The sequence below is a fragment of the Pezoporus wallicus genome, unplaced genomic scaffold, assembly GCF_028554395.1.
Source record: "Pezoporus wallicus isolate ANWC-B61680 ecotype Strahan unplaced genomic scaffold, APGP_CSIRO_Pwel_v1 contig_4816, whole genome shotgun sequence".
NCBI classification, from domain to species: domain Eukaryota; kingdom Metazoa; phylum Chordata; class Aves; order Psittaciformes; family Psittacidae; genus Pezoporus; species Pezoporus wallicus.
In genome coordinates, this window is record NW_026640990.1 from 3,630,215 (window position 1) to 3,647,781 (window position 17,567).

The 17,567-nt window shown below is 39.0% G+C and overlaps 1 protein-coding gene across 1 annotated transcript in view; it reads right to left on the reverse strand.

Moving 5' to 3' along the window:
* The window catches only part of FAM13C (family with sequence similarity 13 member C), a 127,392-nt gene that overhangs the window by 42,167 nt on the left and 67,658 nt on the right, over nt 1-17,567 (reverse strand). Inside the window, 4 exon segments of the mRNA XM_057421521.1 lie at nt 705-855; nt 5,144-5,334; nt 7,093-7,149; nt 11,833-11,871. Of these exon segments, the coding sequence (XP_057277504.1) occupies nt 705-855; nt 5,144-5,334; nt 7,093-7,149; nt 11,833-11,871 (438 nt within the window).

A 17,567-nucleotide genomic window follows, 5' to 3' on the forward strand; every position in this document is an offset into this window, starting at 1 on the left:
TGCCCATGGCAGGGGGGTTGGACTAGATGATCTTAAGGCCCTTTCCAATCCTAACTATTTTATGATTCTATGATTTGCACAGTCCAAGCCTGAAATAAGAGCTAAATTTTATCTTTAAGACACACCTTGACTGATAGATTGGGTCAGTTGGTTGTGTTGAAACACCGTTTTTAGCCTTTTGCACAGCCATGAAGGATTAGAGAACTATGACTTCCAGCAGTCACTACAGCTGAGTTACCTGCCATCAAGACTCAACTAATGCCTAACCTGCACCCTTCAACTGGGACAAGTACAGTTGCCATAGCACCTGGAGTCTAAACTACACATAAATACATACCCTTGCTAAAATCAGGTGTGCTGATTCCCATTTTTCAGTGAGAATACAGCTCTGAAAAGCAAATCAGCATTTGGGGGAAAGGGAAAGAAGTGCCAAGATATTTTTGAAACTTGGCACAGAGGAATTGAAGTTTCTGAACTGAGGATGTTCTTCCAGCTTAAAATGTAAGGGGTTTAAAGAATGATGAAATTTGCATTCTTATCTTCATCCCTTTCACTTTCTCCAACCAGTTCTAGTCATATAAATACAGATTACACCTGTCAATGAGAGCCAGGAGTCTGAATATTTTATACAAAAGGCAGCAAATTAATTAGCCTTTCCTACAGTTAATCAGAAGCGAAATGTGCTGTCTTATGCCAAGGCTTACCTTGGTTGAAATCTCACGACTGCTTCCTGGCATCTTAAAGCTACATTCTGTGCATAGTCATTAGCTGAGGATCCAGCCTTCCCCTGCCACTCTGGGAGGCCTGGCAATGCACTTTCCAGCTCCTGCACAAAGAAAAGAAATGTTGAATGCCCTGTCAGCACTAATCAGGCTTAGCTGAATATTTTGTTTTAAGAAAAAAAGAGCTCCATGAGACCAGGTGCTGATTGTGTTTCTCTCTTATTTTTTTGGTAATTATCTAGAAACAACTGGAAAATACAGACTAGAAAAGGTTCTAAACAGAGTAGTATCTTCTTTCACTGTAAAACATTTTATGAAACCAAAGCAGACTGTAACCCGTTTTCTGTTTATTAGTTAGATAAGAGATGTCAGCTTCTGAGCTAAGAGGTACTAGACACAGAATTTAACATTGTTTTGCTTATATATACACTCACATTTAATTTGAAATTATTTACTCATATGTCAGTAATATTTTATTACTTGGCCACTATCAGAAAAATTTTGGCTGACAAAAGCAAATGAAATTCTCTTAAGTAAGATTTGCAAGATTTAACCAGTTTCCTTTTTAATTTTGCTCTTTCCCTTCCCTAGCATATGCATAGCTTTATGAATAGAGCATTACTGCAGAAGGAGTGAAAGGCAGGGAGGAAAAAAGAAATCACTTTAACCAACCTGCCACAGAAAATAAAAAAGCCAATTTATTACAACAAATTGAGGGAGTAGGAAGTAGAAAACTATGCATTTTACTTGAAGCTTTTGAAAACCAGTTGCATGGCTGTGACAAGACATGTTCAGCTCACCTTAATTTCTTTACCTATAAAGTGGGTTATAATATTTCCCTTGCATTCAAAGAGGTAAGTTAATGAAGTTCTTTGAAAATGCTATAATAAAAGTGTGACTTTTTCCTACGTCTTTATTAGCTTTTATCATCCAGTATTTTATTCTAATAGTTTATAAAATTAACATACAACATGCTTTGCAAAACAATACTGTTCACTTCCTCTAGTAAAGCAATATATCTGGAAAATGGAGGTCAGAAGTTTGGATAGGACTGTTCAAATGGGAACATGGAGGGCTAAGGTCATTCTACATTTAGATATGCTTAGTTTTAGACGTTGACAGCAAAAGCTGTTAATACAGTTTATAAGAAAACTTTGGGTGCTATGTAAATGAGTGAAACAAGCGCATTTCAAATTAAGCAACTGTTTCTTATGGCTGAAGATTTAGTGTTGTACTATTTAAGCAAAGTCAGTCCAGCTAAGGTGCAAAACCAAACCTGCATTACAGTAGTAAACTTTCTTCAGCAGAAGCATCTTCTGCAATTTATAACCCTCTCCAATATCAGAAGAGAGGACATGGCAATACAAGATGCTTTCCGCTAGATGGAAAGCTGAGGACAAGAATATATGCTGGTCATAAGTGCTCACTTGCAGGCTTGATGTTTGAGGACATAGGTGGGTTTTGCTTTGGTGTTTGTTTTTTTTTTTCATTTTCTTTACTTCTTTCCCTTTGTTGTTGCTCATCAGCAATGTGATTAAGGTAATCTCTAAGGGAGCACCCTTGAAGTCTCTGTTTCTTGAGAGCAATGAAATCCATTCCTCATGTGTCAAAGGCATTCAACAGTATAGTGCTGTCTTGTATTTTACTTTCGTCTTAACTATGGAGTGAAGCTTGTACAACGAGGTTGCATCTGGTAAGAAGTCTGTGAAGAAGGAAATCTCCAACAAGTCTTAGTGCTGCATAATCACTGATACTTGCCATGATACCTGCTTTATATACTAAATAACATGTGGGTTAAAAAGCAGACAAAAATTAAAGCTTCTGCTTCACAAGCTATCTTTTTTTAATCTATTTCCCTCAAAAAAGCCACAGCATGTCATAACCCATCTCTGTCAGAGCATCTGAATTATAGTACAGGCATACAAACTTTTGTTGTGTTTATGGAGTAGTTTCATCTGCTCTTGGACTCCAGAAAGTGCCTTGAATCCTTTATATGCTTTATGCAAAACACAAACACTTCCATCTCTCTTCAAATGCAAGGACCATGCAAACATTGTACTGGCATTTTGGACCCCAGCCCTGGCGTACCTCATGGCGCTGCGTCAGTTAGAAAATAGCCAGAACTGAAGTCCTGAGCAGAAGTGCCTCCTACCCCTCCTGAAAATGCCAGTTCACACAAGAAAATAAGTAGGTACAGTGAATGGACAGTGAATTGAACAGATTTAATCCATGATGGAGGTCCTGTTTAGACATAAACAGAGTGTAACTAAAAACTGAAGTGGAACTTGCAGACTGCCTGACGTTTACGTGTTTATGTAGCTAACGCGTTACCATCAGCTCTGTGGTTTTTAATTTGAAATCCGTGCAATTTGCCCACATAATTTATACTCAAAATACAATATTTCACACAGCAGTTTTCAACATTCCTGTCCTGGCACTGATTGTCAAGCCACTATTTAATTTTATAGTTATTTACCTTAATAATAAAACTGAATTTTTGCAGTCTCTACCTGCTAGCTAGCATGTTTAGTGTCATTTTATAAGTATGTCTCAGTATCAATAAGGAATTTGAGGATGACTCATTTAATAATCTATATTTATGACTGCATCAAAGGTGAGTGAGGATTAGGTAAGGAAAGCAGACTTTCCATTCCTAACCACCTGTTCTTACACTGACTGTCTGGTGTATGTTCTGAGCATATGCTTTCTCACCCCCTGAAGCCAAATAAATCCTAATTAATTTGGTTTCCTATAGATTAACATTGCAGAATTGCTAAAGAAGTTCATGAAACCATAGGAAAGATTAAACTAAGTAGCTGGAGTACAGAGGTGTAATCACATTCCAGCAGCCTGCCTCTCTTTCCCTACTTTGGAAAGGCTCCAACTGCCCCCCATACCCAGCTCCTGCCCCCGAATAAATAGCTCTATGACATTTTATCAGCCTATGAGTGGTCAAGTGAAGTTATTTGGTACTGCACTTTTATTAAACTTGATCCTCTTAATTATCTGTAGATGTAGTAACCTTTTCTTCATTAAGACCTAGGTTACATGACCACAATACTACAACTGTGTCCAAAAAAATCAGGGGTACAGGAATCACACTTCAGCAGGCTGTGAAGCATAAAATCCCCAAGACAGCCATCTCTTGTCTACTTGAGCACAGCGGACTGTTCACTCCCACTGACCTTTCTACAACGGAAACCCCTTGAATTCTCACCAGTAGAAAGGCATGCAAAATTGGCTCCCATACAAATCAACTTTAATCCTTTCAACACACATAGCAAACTTATTTATTTCACAATAACCCACTGATTTTAAATGGAGAATTTTCTGAAAAAGCAACTCGTGGGCTTATAACACATAGGAGCAAATAGCAAATATTTCCTTGGCTTATCAGAGCAATGCCTTTGAAAGAGATACTGTCAGTGCAATATTGTCACTGATGCTTCAGAGAAGTCAGATTGGGGAATTGAGGAGACTGTTGAAAGAGTGCTCTATCAATAAACTCAGGAAAATGAGGATGAAGTTTGAACACCATACGCAGTGCATCATGCTTTTTTTTTCTTAAGTGCATGTACTCAGATATTGCTGTTTGTCAGCTCAACCTCAGCTGCTTCTAAGTACATCGCCTGTTTCACTGAGTGACTTGGTGGCAAGGTGTTTCACAAAAAGAATTTATATGGAGTTGCACAGTATTTCAAAGCATCAGCCTGGCTCACTTTTCCGGGTAATAACAACCTGCCATGTACATATGTAATTGTAGGGACTAATGAATTGTAAATAAACTGGTTCTTTCTATCTATCTAGCAGCTACTAGAAACAACACAGGAGCACCTTGCTTTCAGTTTCAAAATGGAGAGAAGCAATTGCTACCAGTTCACAACTAGGGCTGCTAACATAGACAGCTGTAATAGCGTTTGGGAGGTCATAACATACTGAAGATCCCAATGAGAATCCACATACAGAAACAAACCCTTTGCAGAAGTCTTCTGCAAGCAGAGCCTTGTTTTCACGGGTGTTGCAACCAAAGCCAGGAGCCAGGTGCTGGCTTCTTTAAGAAGAAAAGCCGTTGTGGTAGCTGAAGATGCAGAAAGGCAAGCACTCAGGGTCAAGGAGCATGCACACCCTTACTAATGAATATGAAGGCTGTGCAAAATGAAAGGCTTTGTAGATGTGTTCTCCAAAACAGCTTCCTTCTGCAAACTATTCCAAGAGGCAAGCTCTTTCCTCTACAGCAAGCACAACTGAAATCAGGGTGGATACAAGATACCTATCGAAAAGTCTTTCAGTACTAGGATACAATTCCTTGTATGAACGACTGGAGTTCCTATTATGGAGCAATGTTCGCTTTGTGTTTGTGTTGTATATTATACTCAAAGCTCTACATGAGCTCTCATCCCTCAAGTGAGATGAAATGGTACCTAAACATCTCACCTCATTTTCTAGCTTTGCAATGGGCTTAGGTTTTCTCAGCTTCAAGTTACCCATTTCAGGCTTTAGAGCATAGTCAATTACAGCCTGCTGCTTGTGATGCTGAGTATCTTGCAAAGGCAGCTGCCTTTCTTCTAAGACAGCAGTGTTGTCCGGATAGTTTTCTTTGTTATCATCATCTCTGTAAGAAAATAAAATTGAAATGTATCAGGTAGGACTTCAGACACCTGTCAAAACATTATGAAGGAAAAACAGCTATAAGTTCTTAACTCTTCATGGCATTTTAATTTTACCAAGTTGAGTAGTCTACACCTCAAACACTGCATATGTTAGTAACATGCACCTGAGAGGCTACTGTTTACTGTAAAATCACAAGTTAAACTACTGTTAGTATTATTACACATTCAACTGTGGAGCCATTTAAATAAGACTAGTTTTAAAGGCACTTTCTGGTTTCAGCCCTATAGTTCATATACCCCAAATAAAACCTGAAACTGTCTTTTTCATGCAGGAGACCTTTCCCCATCTGGGTTATAATGTCACAAAAATGTCATCACATCTAGTAATTCCTCCCCATTTATAGAGTCTCACTTCCCTTCTGACAGTCTGACAGTCTGCTTTTGAGGGCTTTTGGACAAAGTGAGGGAGGCAGGCATATGAAGTAGGGTTTGGACAGCCAGAGGTGTGTTTGGGTGGAAGGGACAAGCGTCATGTACTCCCAGTTTGGAGCAAAGGTCCTCCTGTGTAACAGCACATATGGTGGTTTAAACAGACACTGTTGCTCATGGATTCTCAGGTAATCACTGAATCTGATATTTTCAATCTCCGCCTAGCCTACAGACCTAGCCATCAATCTGCAGCCTGTTCTAAGACCCTGCTAGCCTTATCCACACCCTGTCAATTCACACTTAGACTGGTGTAATGCCTTTCACTGGGAGCATTGCCCTGGTACCATTAAGAAAGCTACCGCAACGCACAATGCAATGCTGCCTGCTTAGTTGGCAGGGTGAGCAGATTGGCATTACTGCTCCCTGGCTGTTGCACAGTTTGCAGGTGAAATTCCAGATGTCAGTTTCAGCTGGTAAAATCCTAATGGTTAGCTGAGAGACGACCTCTCTCCTGGTGTGGAACTTCCATAACTGAGGGGTTCAAGAACTATTGAATTAATGCCCCTGAGATTTTTTTTTAGCAAGCATAACTTGTTAATTCGATGGTTTTTCCTAAGGATTCTGAGCTGCCAAACTCACTTTCCATCTGTGGCCCATCAGCATCCAGATGGATGTTTGCAGGGTGCCTATGAGTTAAACACCATTGCTGCCCAAGCCTTATGCAAGTGTGCTCAAAAGACAGTTGTTATAGTTACAGGGTAGGGTGCTTTATATCCTAGGGCATTTCAACAATGTGCAGAAGTGTTGCTAATTTTAAGGTAACATCTGATTTAAAGCTTTAAATTCTTTCTGAAAGGTTAAGTTGCATCCTATAACAATCAACATAAACTAACATAGCCATGAGAAATACATGCCTCAAGAATACTTCAGTTGAATTACAATTTGAATTATGTTTTTTTCACAGAGATACTCATCAATGAGTGTATCAGCATATCCTTATAGAGTTGCAAAACTCCACGTACTAGTACTTTGTACTAGCTGCTATACAGTAAAATTAGCATCAGTGGTGCATCTGAACGGAAGCGATTTGATGTGAAGTTAAGAACACAGACCATAATAAATTTACTTACATAATAACAACTTAATATCTTTTACACAAAAGTATACAAGACAAATATGCATTTCCCAGAAATACTAATAGCCTTAGCAGTTAATACCCTAGGAATTCTGCATTCCCTTAAGAATAACAGTTTCTTTCTAATGGTTTACAGAAGCATTCTGACAGCTTTATTTGTTGCCAGTGATTTCAGACAAAATTTGCAGTAGAATACCTGGGGCTGGAACTGCCTGCTTGATCTTGATGTACAGAGTCAGAATCGCCGTCACACCTTGAAAATGGAGAGAAGATAATTGATGATTTTCTGCCAGCTGCAGAAATTTAGCTTTTAATAACGTGACAATGCAGCTCAAAGCATAAACACATTTCTCCTTCTCTCACATTAGCCATTGTCATTTAATTCCATAGCTGCTCCATGATAGTCTAAATCTCAGAGGAAGAAAAGGATGCGAGATTTGAAGTGTACATGATTTGGTATGTCATCTTCAGCCAGATGGAAATAATGATGAAGAAGAATTCAAATGTTACATAAAAAATACAGGAAACTTACTGTGTTTTAATTGCTTATATGTGCTTCACATTAAATAAAAAAATAGAAACAATTAGCAAAGGGTGTTTTTCTCCAAGACTCTCAAAAATATTAACTATATTAGAGCAGTCATTCTTTGTACAGCAGGAAAATAAATCCCCAAATACATTAGAAAGTCTTAAAAAGTGAAGTAGCAGATTTTTTTTAAGATACAAGAAGAATCATAATCAATTACATCCCCTATGTTAAAAACATAAGGCTGCCTAATCAAAAAAGAAATCTGGATAAATATGCTAACCACTCAGTGCTGAACACTATATTGTGTAGATTGGCTAAACTTTGTCGAATAACTGCAAAGGCTATGAGCAGTCTTTCCTCAAATAATATACATGCATATGTTTACATACACTTCTAAAATTAGGCATCCATCCTTTCAAGGTATTATTTGGGGGCAAAAGTTGGGGTCCTCCTGTCACCCCTATGTTCATACTCACAGAGTACAGACACTAAGCAGGCCTGGATCACTTGAAGTTTCCTGGCAGAGGAATCTCTTCATTATGGGGGAAGCAGCCTGTACTTCCGCTGACTTGTTAAATTTTCAGAAGAGCTTAAGGACAGAGCACATTGAGTGATAACAGCTCTGTGCTGCAATTTGATAGCAAGGTTTTAAATATATTCCTCTTTCCCACCAGTCCTCTGCTAGTATCTTTATCAAAAGCCAGACTGCAGCAGAAAGTATTTAAAGGGACACTCAAGTGTTTACACTTCCTGAATACATCAGCATACGGATGAAAGCATTTGCTGCTCACAACTGGAACACATAACTACAGTTGCATATCCCCCCTAATCACACAATATTCCTTCAGTGAGTGCAATTTTCCCCACAAGGCAAAGTGGGGTGACAGATGGAAGACAGAGGCTGATGTACAAAATGAATAAATTCACTGTAGAAATCTAGTTGCCTTTACCTCCAAGATGCCAGTCACACCTTCCCTTCTGGTCTATCACTAATTACCTTATGAACACCAGCAAGGTATAAGGATAGGACATACTGGGGGTATGAAGAAGGAAGCCCAAAGACTCCCCAAAGGGACAACCTTTCTGTCCTGTATGTGCCACAGGAAGAGGAGGTAGGAGGAAGCAGCTCTGCTACCAATTTCATCCACCTCCTTCTCTCACCAACCACCACACTTGGCAACCTTCAGTCCTGAAAGACCAGTCTGGTAACTGGGAACGCTCACTGGAGGGACAATAGATGATTGAGCACAAGTCTATCAGCCAAGTCTATGTGCACATACTTATGTGCACGCTCCCTAATTTGGGAAAGTTCCCTGGGGGTTGATTTCCCTAAACTGACTGTAATAAGGTGATCTTGAAGAAGTAGAGATCCTAACTTAGCATTCATCAACTGATTAAAGTCGTAAAGCAAGACAGAACTTATAAACAACACAAGTGAGCATGACAAAATGTATTTGAATAACCAGATAGCACTAGATAAGAAAGATAAGCAATAATGAATCATAGAAGACTGTGGCCATCATGTAATAAAAGATTGCAAGGAAGTTCAGAAGCAACACACTGAAATTGTTAACAGAAATTTTTCTCCTCATAAAAATAAATACTAACCAAGACAGCTTATTCACACAGACTGTGCTTGAGGCTAAGACCATAGCAGGACCTTTAAAAAGACGAATTCCTGATATAATGCATATATCCATTACTAAAGCACAGTGTTTTTACCTTGGCTTCTTTAAGAAATGTAATTTACATGTTCATGCCACCTGTCTGCACATATCAACACAGACATGCACGCATACTTCTCACCAGCAACTTGAAAATCTTGTTGTCCAACTTTAGCTATATTTAACAGATAAAGGGATAGGCAAGAGTTTGATCAGTTTTGAATAGCTTGTGGCTACATGAGAGTTCCCACCAATCCAAAAACTATAGCAGCATCTCACGCATTCCTAAAACATCTGACAACATGCCAGAACTGCCTCAAGATATAAATCCATATGGGCTGAAGATTACATTGAGCAGGAAGCATGTCTTCTGACCAAAACAGTGATGTGAATCATTTTCCTTCAGTGGCCAATCTACCTACTGATTGATGGATATGTCTCTCAGAAGTAAGGACATCCTCTCAGCAGTAAATACATCTCATGTCATGAGCCAGTCAGGTCAGAAATGGGATCCCAGTCTAAATGGACTGCTGCACATATTTTTTATAGTACTGCCTCTTATGATTCTTCCAAGGATTTCTGGTTTAACAGGATTAACTTTTTTAACTTTCTTCCATTTTCACCTTTCCATAGGAGCCATTTCAGTACCACTTGAAAACTGCTCCCTTTTGCTGACCTGACCTTTAAGATGTTCACATGAACTACTCAACCAGGCTGCACCCATGGCTTGCTTAGCAGCCCCAGGCACTCGCATTGTCTGGAGAAATGTTCCTGAAAGTATTGTATCACCGATTTTATACCATTCAGGAGCATTTGATTTTGAATTCACCACAAACAGAGACAGAAAATGTTAAACAAGGATGTCTAAAGTTGCATGGCAAGCTCTCTATTCTGCTAAACAAAAGTAACCTATTTTTAGATCTGACCAGCACAAGCAACTAGAGCTGAAATCAGTAAGAACTGCAGCTCTTAAAAACAGGCTGGGAGGAGGGGTTTGTGGGATGGAAGGAGGCTCTAAACAAGAATTAGAGAAGTCAACTCTGGAAACCAAGTTTATTTATTTGTACAACACATTTCAGATGTCATTGCTCACTTGCTTTATTTTCTAAAAACATGTTTCTACTTCCGTGTTTGTAAAGATAAGATTAAAAATCAAAGCCTCTGAAACAAAACCGAAAGCAGCTTAAATGAGGGAGATTCATCCTTCAGGCAATGCCTGGCCCAGTCTCGGCTCTGCCATGCTGCTGCCTTGCGGCGCATCAGGGCACAACACAGCACTGTCTGCACCCTTCTGCCCTTTCGCCAGGGGCAGTGCTGACACTATGCAGACAACTTTCATGCCAACCTGGCCCTTGCCATAATGGTCACACATAGTACTACAGAGAAAGGCATCACCTTAAGGTCCCAGAAACCTTAAGGGTGAGGCTAGCACAGGGACTGCTCCAAGGAAATCTCTGTGGGAAACAATGGATGCACTCAGGGAGAGAGAAAAGGGAAAGAGAAAAAAAAAAAAGTTAATGAAAACTGTACTATCTGTAATGTGGTTATTCTTTTGCGAAGGGGGAGCATCCCAGAATTTTAGAGACTTAACTAATAGGGACATGAGAAAATAATTTATTTAAGAAATTTCTTAATAATTTATTATCTTTTGTTAAATCTTCCCATATCTGCCACAGTCACACAGAAAGTCTGACTAAGTTAATATGTTAAATAAAGCAAGACATTGTAAACAAGCACAACGATGTAAGAGAGGGAAATTCCTTGAATCCCTATGAAATGTTACTTTCCCTGTAGGGATTTTAGCAACACTTTGGGATGGCTCAAACAATTACAATGCGGCCTGCTTTCAGAATGTATCCTGTCCCCACAACTCTTAGGAAAACAGCTCACTGCCCAGCTAGTGTGTTTTGAATTTTGAGTAATTTTCCAGTGCAAAACTCACCTAATACACAAATAAATCTATAAATCATTTCCTTCCTGAGAAACTGCTTGGCACATTACTGCTGAAGAATATTCCCAAGAAGCTTTTGAAACAATCAAAAGCATGTAAGGTAATAACATAGAGAACACCAAAACTGAAGTGGTTTAGACTGAAATAAAACAAAGATGATTTCATTGGTAATAGTTCCTTAAAACCTTTGCCTTTCTAACTTCTTAATGTTCTCTCTTGTCCTGCTGTCTCTTTAAGACAGAAAAAAAACCAAAAACAACACATTTATGTATTGTTATGCTCATTATATATATGAAAGGGCTTTTAATGAGTTTATGGAATTGATTATAAAGAGATGACATATTTGGTACTTGGTATGTCTAAATAATATACAAGGGTTTTTTTCACAATATTTGCAATTTTTTTTTTCTAATAATGCTTGCAGGAAGTACAGACCATGTGTTCTTAGAAAACTGACATACTTGGGTTTGTCAAGTACCATAAATAAACAATATTTTCACGGAAGTTTTATCCTTCACTGAAAATCATGCATTTAAACACGTGTGATGTGCAGCAAACATACATTCTCCCAGAAAAATATTTCACTGGTAAATGGTCACAGAGCATGTAAAGGCAGCTGTTTCATGCAATCTTTCCCATACAGTTAATAATATACTTAGATAACAGAAGACTGAATTAAAATATATGGAAGATAGCTCTGTAATTCTACATACTACTTACAATTATTCTCTACAGCAATTAAACTCATCATTCTTATTTAGAAATAAGGACATCTTTAAAGTGTTCACTTACTCTGCTAAAGCTGTTGAGTTGAAGGATTTATCCTGAATGCTAAAACAGAAACAAGAAAACATCAGATAAGTCAGCAAGGCAGGCAGGCTCCCTGAATCCTCCTCAGTTGTAGGAGCACATGCACAAACATGGCATTGCAAGGCAAGCCTCTGTGTGTTAGCTCTACATGCACGACTGTACCTTCGGCTGCTCTGCACATGCTCATAATCAAGGAACCATAGGGATTAGTCCTACAACACTCACAAAGCCCATCCAGCAGCGCTTTGAATTACTACAGGGATCCAGGTAGTCTGTGAGGCTCAGAAAGGGATCATATTCTTCCATAACTGTAACAGTGCTGCTAATAAAGGCTTGGGTTAACAAACAAGTGTCTGCCATTCCATCCTTTAAACATTTGTTCTATGCAATTAGCTCAAACACAGTTGTTTTTATTACTTAAATAGGGTTGCTCAGCTAAGATCTCTGGAGGTTTTTTCTTCTTGTTTAGTGGTCCCTTACACACTCAGCGCATGGACAAACCCCAGGGGAAAAAATAATCTGGCAGAAAGGATAGTAAAAGGTTATTAAGCTAGCAGCAAGCAATAGGTGAAACCATTCCTGTGAAAGGCATAGGCTGACGTGCTCCTGTCACAAAATATTTCAGACCTTATGAAATACATTCAGTAGGGGTCAACTCAGGATACCTTAAACTGAAGGTTTAGAGGCAGCTGTGGAATCCCCCCTTAAACACCACCTCTCAAATACAGTAAATAAATTCACTGTTAGATCATCCTGAAATTTTATAGCAGCAGGTATAGCAGCAGGAAGAAAAAAAAAGGAAAAAAAAAAAAGAGAAAAAAGAAAGAAAGAAAAGAAAAGATAATATCTCATTGCTACAGATTTATTTTTTTTTGCTTGGGTGGGGAAGGAGAAGGCAGTGGAGACATCATCTGATGAGCTTTGCTGTTTGTGACAATGACAACAGCACCAAGCAGAGCAAGGGTACAGAGGAGTGCAGCGTCCTCCCTGCAGCAGCTTGTGCCACTGCCTGGTGTTGACACTCATAACAGGCAGCAGCAGCCAGGAGCCACAGCTGTGACAATTTCCCTTCCTTCACCAGCAGCGCTAACAGTGTATCTTATCTTCATCTCTTCCCAGCCTTCCTACCTGCTTGCACATACTATTTAGCTCTTTTCTTTGCCGTATTTGCATATATACCACAATTTATACAGTAGCACAAATTACCTGGGGTTTGGAGTATCACAGAGAGCGTATAGGGATTTCTGCCCTAGAGATCAGCAGGTTTCGTGAGAGAAGGGTGAAAAGCTAAATTTAATGGTTAGCATATTAATCCTACCTTAGACCTAAAATTTCCATTCTTTTTCTCCTCCTATTTCCAGGTTTTTGGGTCTGAGCATACAAATATGATTTTTTGTTTGTTTGTTTTAATATTTGCAGTAGAGCACCTGAACAAAAGATACACTTCTAGCTGTTGTGGCAATCAAAACCACAATTTACATGCTAAAAAAGTAGATGACCACTAAAAAAACCCGATATTATTTTAAATAAATATATTCCAGAATACTTAAGTGCTTGGCTTTTTTTTTAATGCTTAGGCTAGGATTACAGCTATCATTTCAGGTGTGTAATGGAGGAATCACAAATTTTTAATCACAAAATCACATTGATAAACATCATAGCTTGGTTAGAGCAGAGCGTAAAGAGATTGTGCGTTTATCCACTCTTCCCTACATATACCCCACAGGAAAGGAAGCTAACACAAAATGCTCTTGTAAACATGTAGTACTGTAAAACATCACACTTCAACATACTGCTGCTTTGTTGTATCATCGAAAGACAATTTTTCTGCTAAAAAACCTTCCAATTTTATACCCAGTTTTGTTCTTACCCTCTTTTGCTAAATGTTGATCAAGCCAACATAAATATCACATGACAGTTCTCAGCTGACAACAAAAATCTTGGAGAGCTCCAAAGCAAATATCTACATATATTTTGGGGATATCAGAATTCAGGAACACATTGCTCTTCTTCTGAAAATTTGACTAATATATTTCCTATTTACAGCTGACAATAGGTTGGCATCAAAATTCTATCCTTTGGTTTGTGTCATCAAGAAAATTACTGCTAAGACAGGAGAAAGATTAAAATAGGAATCAGCCTCCAGCTCAGTTTTGCACATAGTAGAGACACATGCTCGACATAAATGATGTTCATAAGTTCAGAACAGCATTAGTTGGCACTATAAGCACATGCCAAGCAATGAATGCATTACAGAGACGATATGGTCTAGTTGCAGAATACTGCAAAAGAGAGAGGTAAGTGAGACAGAAGCAGGCAGTAGTTCTAGCTTCAGGAGAATAGGAGACAGTGCAATAATCAAGATCAAAAGGTCAGAAAAAAAGGAGGAACAGTAAAGGTTGCCAAGCTATAGTTGTCTAAATGGTCACAAACACACACCCCGCACCACTGCAGAAACAGTGGCAGCTTGGTTTCACCTGCAGAACAGAACCTTTGCCTCAATTTCCAGAATTTGCTCATCTCTGTAAATTTTCTCTGTGTTTTCTTAGGGGCATTTCTGACTCAGGTAAATGATGAGGCCTTTCAGCCATAAAGATGAAATAATGAAGAATTTCTATTAGGAAATAAACTGTATGTTTAGAGGGAGTAATACATATTCAAAAAGAGTTCTAAACTCTCTGAGGCTCTGGAAAAGTTAGTATTTCTGTACTTAATATCCACTATCTAATGACAAGCTCAGTGCAATCCTACAGGGTATGATTAGCATTTATTGCAAGACTATTTTCTTTATTATTATTTGTTATTCCACAGAGCCCAAAGAGCTTGTGCTGAAATTGCTGCATCAGAGGCAATTACATTTTGCATTATGGTTAGGCCATACAAGGGATCTGCACAAGATGTTGTGGAGGGACACAAGAGATGCGGTATGACACGCTGTGCATGACAAGGAGCCCAAGGCAACTCTCACAGCTCTGGGAAGAAGTTACTCATGTTCCACTACCTAAATAAAGGGAAAGTTGGAATGATCTCCCCTCCTACTGACTCGCTGGATGAAGTCAAGTCATCCCTGCCAGAACCAGCTGAGCTCAGAGATGCATTAAAGCATTGAGCAAATCTGTTTGCCTTGAAGTATGTGTGTTCTTGCCAAGTAGCAATACCTGAAGTGCTCCCCCTCAAATTGTACCAACAAGGAGATGCACTCACTCCTACCTGTATGCAGACACAGCATGTGCTTTCATGGATAAAATACATTCAACTCCACCAAAGAGCAGATTAAATATGCTTGCCTGTCAGGTCACACTGCTACTTCTGAGGTCATGCTTGTGGCAGAACACTTCTATTTAAGCAGAAAACAAACTGAGGGATTGTTTTGCCTTCAGCAAGTCCATTCCCTTCCAGTACGCAGGGCTTTCTTATGGGCTGAGTGGGGATCATTCTGCAGCAAAATGGTAGCTGTCTGGATCGCTCCAGTGCCTTGCCGTTTCTTCAGAAGTGATTCTGCAGATACTTCTGCTATTTTCCAATCAGTAAGGCATAAACCAGGGAGCTGCCATGTGAGAGAGAAGTCACATGCCTCTTTCCTGTAGTGACAAATACTGAATGCTACACTGCAGCTCAAAATATTCATGTGTTCGCTCACTTGCTTTCTTGACATGCAGTCTGCCTTTTTATGGCTAACATTCTCAGAGACATCAGAAAATATCTTAAGACAAATGAAACTAAAATACAGCAATTACATGTAGAGGCCGGTTGGTGAGAACTCAGTACAGTTTCTGTATCTTTGATTTTCTCAGTGACCTAATTAGGACATCATCTGAGTGAATGGACCCAGGGGAAAAAGCATTCAGCTGATCTTGCTGTGTATCTTAAAATGCACAGACACGCTCATGCAGGAAAAACTCCAGCTGAGCATAGGTGCAGTAACAGTTGTCATAAACAACTCAGGGCAATTCCATAACGCACATATATGTTGGATTGCTAAAGCTTTGTGCAAGTGCACAGACCTTCAAAGTTATATTTTCAGAAGATATTTCAATGAGCAATCAAACTGCACATACTTCCTTACTCAGGCCTTCTAAGCAGTGGGCCCATGAATCTCATACACACTCCCATAGTACACCCAAGTTTGCACTGAGGGAGGTACATCTACCCTATAGCTCAAAAAGCACAGTCGCTCATCAGCCTCCCTGCTCTCTTAAAAGGGAAAGTATTATGGAATTATTTTGTGCAGATTGGAAATTCTGATCTGTGAACCACTTCAGTCCTATCATTTGGGTTACACTTCTGCAGCTCAGGTGCACACACCTGAGCAAGCACTAACCCTGCCAGTGAGGAAACTGCCCAAGAACATGGTAATCACTGGTGCAGGGAGCACAAACTAAGCTCCGTGCTGGAAGGCTACGCTGGTGGTGCCCTGATTAATTAGCACAAGCCTGCTTCATATAGTTCTGCTGACTTGAGGAAGTGTGCTAAGCTGGAAATACAGAACTGTGCCTACAATTCTGTTACTAAAGACCAAGCTGCTTTATGAAGTCCCATCAGCTCTGTTGAAAATCTCTATAAAGATGTCCAAAAATCATTATTCAGCATGCACTAGGCTGCATGATAAACCCAACTGTACTAGTCAAACTGAGGCTAATGACTGAACTATTATAGGCAGTAAAACTTGATCAACTGCAGTCATCCACTGCAGACAATTTAATATTGCCACAGATGACAAAACTATTTCCAGGAGGTTTACACCAAAGTCCAGCTAGACTCAACATAGCACTAATTCAAAACCAGTTTTTCCTCTGACCATTACAAGATAGGGAAAAATAGACATACACATGTATGCACTCCTAATTTTATTGAGGTGCCCAGAATGCTTCAACAGATCACTACACCTAGAAATAAACACTCTTATTTAAGAAGCCTTGATCTTTAAATGTCTTCTTACTTAAGAAAACATCGGTTGCAAGAATGACCTCTGTGAATTAATTTACATGCCTGATGTGTCTGCAAGATCACCATGTTCCTTTTGCATGTGATAGTAGAAAGAAAGGCAAATAAATGCAAGGATATTGTAAAAAAATAACACTCCTTCCCTGGAGCAGAGCATGTGTGGAGAATGTGTTTAGATAACGTTAGCAATGGAGCGGCTTTGTTCTGTTTGTGGTGTTTTTTTTTAAATGTTGTTCATTCTTTTTTTGTTCAAGTTAATAGTGCAGGAATGCTGCAGGGTCATGTTCCTCCTTTTCCTAGTCTAATTATTTTAACAATGGAAAACAATAACAATATTAATTAGTATTGCATACAGGAAAGTTCTTAAGAGGAATTAACATCTTGTGAACATCAAAATTAAGGAAATCCAGAATTAGGAAGTTTCACACTTTGTGTTTTTTCATCTGAAGACAACCACAGAGAACTAGGCAGCTCAACCAGGAACAGATTTCACTTTCTAACAATCAAGAGTTTCCTTTTCTTTCTAAAACTGCAGATCTTGCTGCACAAACCGAATGTAATCATATAGATAGAGGCCATAAGCAAGTAAATTATGAACAAAACTTCCAAATTAAGCTTTCATAGCATTTTCCAATACAAAATTAAATGGAAAGGTGAATTTGAGCTAAACCACATTTTCAAAAAGTTGAATATTTGAAAGTAAACGGAAAAACAAGCAGAGAGCTGCTCGTACATTCAGAAAACATTATATCTTTCTCTTGGGTCTTTAGATG